We start from the raw sequence: 6,014 nt of genomic DNA on the forward strand, positions 1-6,014 counted from the left end.
ACAAAGTGTAGGGCAGTTCTGTATTGACTAGACACACCTGCCCACACTGTAACACCACCACCGCCAAAGGCTCGTCTGGTGACAACAGTGGCTGATGCATAGCTCTCTCCTTGACGTCTCCATCGTTGGCGGCCATCATTTCTGCTCAACGTGAATCGACTTTCATCAGAGAACAGCACTGAGGCCACTGGTCCCTCGTCCAGCGTAAATGCTCCCTGGCCTGTGCAAGACGATGATGCCTGTGCCTGGTGGGTGGTCAGGTTCCCTTGCAGGTCATCTAGCATGCAGACCACGCTGATGTAAACGGTTTCGAATGGTCTAACGTGACACTTGGGTGCCTCTCACCTCCCTTAAATGTGCCTGGAGTTGAGTGGCATTCATCATCCGGTTCCGCAGGGCACTGTTCACAATGAAGCGCTCATCAGTGTGGGATGTGGCCAAAGGACGTCAACTTCTATGCCTTTCTGTGACTTTTCCAGTCTCTCTGTATGTCTGTTGCAACCTGCTGATGACTCTAGTCTCACTCTAAGCTCAGTGGCCACTTCCCTCTGAGAACATCCTGTTTGAAGCCTCGCAATAGCGAGGTCCTGTTGATCAATTGTTTGGTGTCGTCTTGGTCTCATGATGTCAAAATGTGAACAGCATGATGAAGAGGACTGTTTAAATACCAATTCTAATTGAACCAGGAAACGTATTGGTCGATTCATGGATCAAACACCTGTTGTGAATTTTGCCGTTCAGCTCCTTGTTAGAGAACAGCAAGTTATGCAAAAAGTACTGAAACATTGAACAGTTGGACATGTGCATTCAAAAGTTTAGGGAAGGTCAAATTAAGTTCACCTGTAAAGGTTATAGTGCATTTTAGGTTCATCGTGAAAGTTCACCCGAAAGCCGAATATCACTAACTTTTTGTGAGTAGTGTAAATAAAGTTATTTTTTTTGTTTTTATTAAGCTGTGCTGTCAGCATGCTGGGCATACAACACAGAGTATTTGTGCCATTGCATCTAGGACAGAGTTAGTCTGCAAGTGGAGTTAAACTTCTCAACGCAATGCAAGTCTTTATTCATTCTTTAATCATAAAGAACTGCTGTGTGGCAGTTCCGCCCACCACACCCAACCCAAGAGGCGTTTCAGGGCCCTTCCAGCACAGAGACACAGACGACGGCGGGTTGTAGATCTCAGTTTATTGTAGAGAGGAGGCTAAGTGGAATTAGCCAGGAGCAGATGGAACATGTCATGACAGGGCTGCTCTCCTCAGTGAGTGTGGGGATGGGCATTTAAACCTGTTGCTCGTTAGCCCAACCAATGAGCAACAGGTATGCAGCCACCCTGACCCAATCACCTAGATCCAGGTCAGGTGTGGCTGCTCAAACCATCCCATCGCCACGCCACATGCTGCAATAACTCTGTCCTGGCGACGACCTGTAGGATGACAAGAGCACAGTTTTTTGTTAAATAGAACCAACACCAATCCCCCTCTTGAGTGAACTATTTTACCATGTTTTGGTCTTCAGACAACTAACCACTACTCCAAGAGGGGGAGAAACGGGTGTGCCAAAGGACGGGTGAAAAAAATAAACATAGAAGCAAACAACAACATGTACATGGAAAAAAATTTACATCAGATGACAACATGCATTGAAAAAACAGAGTTAATTAAGTCCAGGAAAACTGGTGGTGTGTGTGTGTGTGTGTGTGTTTGTGTGTGTGTGTGTGTGTGTGTGTGTGTGTGTGTGTCCACCGGTGAGTGTACGGGACTTGTCCTAATTGGTTCTGGTGTATAAGGTTGGTATTGTATCATAGCGCTTCCAAGCAGCGGAAAAAGGGCCCGAACCCACCCCTGAGGCCCGCGCCCATACAGACACCCCATGGCCACCAGGAAAGCCCCGAGCAGCCCGCCCTGCAGCCACAGGAGACCACCCAGCCCTCAAGACGTAAGAACTGTTCTAAACGGCATCTCTCACAGCAGCACCATCTTTCCTCTGAATCCCTTCCATGTAACACGCTATCAGGAGATTGTTTGGGGATATCCTCAGTCGCTACACTCCTCTCTGTCTCCTCTGTATTATTTTATTTATTTATTGACCAAAGTGTTATTCATTATTCTTCTTCATAATGAAATGAAATAAACACCCCCTGCAATTATTCCAAAGTTGCGAATGTTAAGTGACTCACCTTCTTCAGTTGGGAGTAGTTGTTACTTGACAAATGCAAAGATTAAAAAAATACAAGATTACAAGATTAAAAAAAAGCTACTATATATGATGAGATATTTAACAAGGCTGATGGTTTTACTTGTATGGTTCCAGTTAGAAATTCATACAAAGCTTACTACTTCTGTTATCTTTTTCAAATATCAAAGTACCTTAAACCTTAAAATTGTATTTTATTTTTGAAAATTCCAGATATATTAGTGTTCATTAAGAAGTCATTTTCAGGCATAGGCATTAAAGCTTGACAGGTACACAAACACATCTACAATATAAGCGCTTGTACAGCGGATCATTATCATCATCATCATCATCATCATCATCATCATCATCGTCGTCAATACACAAGGTCTTTCATGCTTTCTGAATTTTGAGCGTTTTAAGTACAGCAGTGGAAAGACACGATAGTCATGTTATGAAATTGAAATGAAATGTTAAAAAATACATTTGCGCTGCTCATGTTATTCTATTCATCTTCAAGCATCTACATTTATCAAGATCAGTGGTTCTCAACCTGGACCCCACGTCAGCCAGGGGATCCTTCAAGAGGTTGTAGGGGTCCCCAGCAAAATGGTTAATATTTAAACTTCACCGTGAGAGAATGTAAAACAGTGATTTGAGAGCACACGATTTACATGATTCATGATTCCAGGGGCCCTAACAAAAAGCACTGAGACACTCACACAGGCCCCACTACCTTACTGTACTGTTCTGGGTTACTGCATACTGCACTGTATTGCTATTCTGTTTGGTGGGTGCAATCTGAAAGAGATTCATGACTGCAAGGTGGTCGTAGGGGAGTGTGTCGCTAGGCAGCATCGGATGGTGGTCTGTAGGATGACTCTGCAGGCAAAGAAGAGGAAGAGAGTGAAAGAAGAGCCAAAGATAAAATGGTGGGAGTTAAAAAAGGAGGAGTCTTGCATGCAATTTAGGAAAGAGGAAAGGCAGGCAATAGGTGGGAATGAACGGTTACCAGATGACTGGGAAACAACTGCAGAAGTGGTGAGGGAGACGGCCAAGAAGGTACTCGGTGTATCATGCGGGAAGAGGAAGGAAGACAAGGACTCTTGGTGGTGGAATGGGGAAGTACAGGAGAGCATAGAGCAGAAGAGGTTGGCGAAGAAGAAATGGGATAGAGAGATGAAGAAAGTAGACATGAGTACAAGCTGATGGGGCGCAAGGTGAAGAGAGAAGTGGCAAAGGCAAAGGAAAAGGCATACGACAAGTTGTATGAGAGGTTGGACAGTAAGGAAGGAGAAAAGGACTTGTACCGATTGGCGAGACAAAGGGACCAAGCTGGGAAGGATGTACAGCAGGTTAGGGTGATGAAGGATAATGATGGGAATGTGCTGACTAGTGAGGAGAGTGTGTTGAGAAGGTGGAAGGAGTACTTTGAGGAGTTGATGAATGAAGAAAATGAGAGGGAGAGAAGAGTGGATGATGTGGGGATAGTGGATCAAGAAGTGCAGCAAATTAGCAAGGATGAGGTGAGAACAGCATTAAAGAACATGAAGTGTGAAAAGTCATTTGGCCCAGATAACATACCTGGGGAAGCATGGAAATGTTTAGGTGAGATGGCAGTGGCGTTCCTAACGAGACCGTACCCTAACGAACACCATGCTGGAAAGGGAGAGGATGCCAGAGGAGTGATGAAGAAGTGTACTGGTACCCATGTTCAAGAATAAGGGAGACGTACAGAGCTGTAGTAACTACAGGGTAGTGGAGGCTTGGTTAAGAGGAGAGGTGGGGATCAGTGAGCAGCAGTATGGTTTCATGCCAGGAAGGAGTACTACACAAAGAAGGAGAAGAAGAAGAAGATATTTTATTTATATTATTCTATTCACAAACTGCATTACATTTTAGGAATCAGTTAGTTTCAGTTAGTTAGCTCGGTAGGAATTAGGTTAGCTATTTTGTTCAGTTTAGTAACTATTGTGCCTAATCTCTGGGTGCGTTGCGAAGACATTTCACTGCATATGATTATGAACGTTTCAAGAGATTCAAGAGGTTTATTTGTCACATACATATACATACTTTCATACATATATGTATGAAACAAATAAGCCTCTTGAATCTCTTGAATCTTGAATCTTGAATTATCAACACAAAACATGTGTACTGTTATTTCCCTAAGTATAGTACAGACCGGTGTGGAAGTCTGGACTAAATCATAATTAACAACAAAGATCTTCCGTGGTCCGTGGCCTAATGTGTATGTGTACCGAGGCTTCCTGATATTGAAAAAGGCTGAGAATCGCTGATGTGAAAACCAGTCTTTCTGAGCATCTTCATGATGACGGAAACATCCTCTGTGAGTCTTCCACGGTCGCTCCAGTGTTCTGTCTTCTCCTGCCTGAGAAGAAGACGCGGAGATGTTCCGTCGAAACGATCTACTTGTTCTGCACACAGGCAGAAGAATCCGGAGGGGAACCACTGGTGTCCGGCTCCGACCCCCGCCGCGTCATCCAGCCGCAGGTTCTGGGCGGCAGCTGGAGGATTCTGAACAAGGTGGTCCTGAAGGACTTACACAGGAAGAAGTAGATGAGCGGGTCCAGCACCGAGTTTAGCGACGAGAGCCACAGCGTGCTCTCCTTGATCTGGAAGAAGAAGAGCTTCGTCCGGCAGTCGAAGAGCCGCCCGCGGGTCTGGCTCATGGTGTACGGCACCCGGGCGAAGTGGAAGGGCACGAAGCAGATGAAGAACACGGCCAGGACCAGGAACACGTTGGCGCTCACGCCCTTCCCCCTTCCCTTCGTCACGCCGGGAGCTCTGCGCACGGCCTTGGTGCGGGAGTAGGACTTGTACAGCTCTCGGGTGATGAGGGCGTAGCACACCACCACCGTCAGCAGGTTCCCCCAGAAGATCACCTGGCACACGTAGTTCACCACCTCGTGCCAGTGCAGCCCGGCCTCCGTCTTCAGGTCACTGCACTTGAAATAGGGAGACGCCGGGGTCCGGCGCGTGAGGACCACGTTGGGGAGACTCAGCGCCAGCAGCGAGCACCAGATGGCGCCAGAGAGGAGCTTTCGCCGGGTCAGCCGGGCGGCGTTGGTCCCTTTGAAGGGGAACAGGGTCTTCCTGCAGCGGTCGATGCTGATGAGGCCGAAGAAGAGGATGCTGATGTACATGGTGATGTAGAAGAGCACCGAGGAAACCCGGCATACGAACACGCGCAGCCCGACGGACGCCGTGTTGGAGTCCGACAGCACCTGGCAAAGAAAGACGGAAAAAGAAGGGATCACATTGGAGCTCGCCAAACATTTTCACCGTCATTTTAGTTTTGTGGTCTATCTGATGTGATCGCTGCCGGTTTACCTTAAATGGGAAGGTGAACGTCATCAGGACGTCGGCCACCACGATGTTCTTCAGGTAGATGATGAAATGAGAGCGAGAGGGAATGCGTAAAAACACCCAGACTGCCAGGCCGTTGAGCACCAGCCCCAGCAGGAAGAGGACGGAGTAGAGGACGGGGAAAACCACCGTCTTCAGGACGTTGTCACGGGAACAGCTGCTGTTGGTGTGATTGTGGTTGTTGTTGGGATCGCCGAGGGGCATGGGGAAGCTGGAATTTCTGGCCATGAGCATAGTCGTCTGAAAATAGGACCGGGAGAAAATGTATTAGAAGAACTGAAAATTAAAGCTTTTGAAGCAGCTTCATGTTAAACGGCCCCGTAATCATAGAATGAATAACAGAACGACCTGAAACTTGAGTTTTTTTATTCCAATTTCAGATTTTTAACTATGAATTGGTGACATGTTTCAACATAAATGTGCAAGGTTCTAATTGTTTTGACATTGTGGAT

At 46.6% G+C, this 6,014-nt stretch overlaps 1 protein-coding gene across 2 annotated transcripts in view; it reads right to left on the reverse strand.

Moving 5' to 3' along the window:
- Positions 1-4,312: 4,312 nt before the first annotated feature.
- Positions 4,313-6,014, reverse strand: part of p2ry12 (purinergic receptor P2Y12) — a 6,229-nt gene continuing 4,527 nt past the window's right edge. For both annotated transcript variants that reach the window (XM_080007037.1, XM_080007036.1), the window contains exons 2-3: positions 5,527-5,802; positions 4,313-5,420 (exon numbers count right to left, since the gene is read on the reverse strand). In XM_080007037.1, coding sequence (XP_079863163.1) covers positions 4,602-5,420; positions 5,527-5,796 — 1,089 coding nt within the window. In that variant the 5' untranslated portion in view covers positions 5,797-5,802 and the 3' untranslated portion in view covers positions 4,313-4,601. The remainder of the gene's footprint in view (positions 5,421-5,526; positions 5,803-6,014) is intronic.

Source organism: Zeus faber (assembly GCF_960531495.2).
Source record: "Zeus faber genome assembly, chromosome: 9".
Taxonomy (NCBI): domain Eukaryota; kingdom Metazoa; phylum Chordata; class Actinopteri; order Zeiformes; family Zeidae; genus Zeus; species Zeus faber.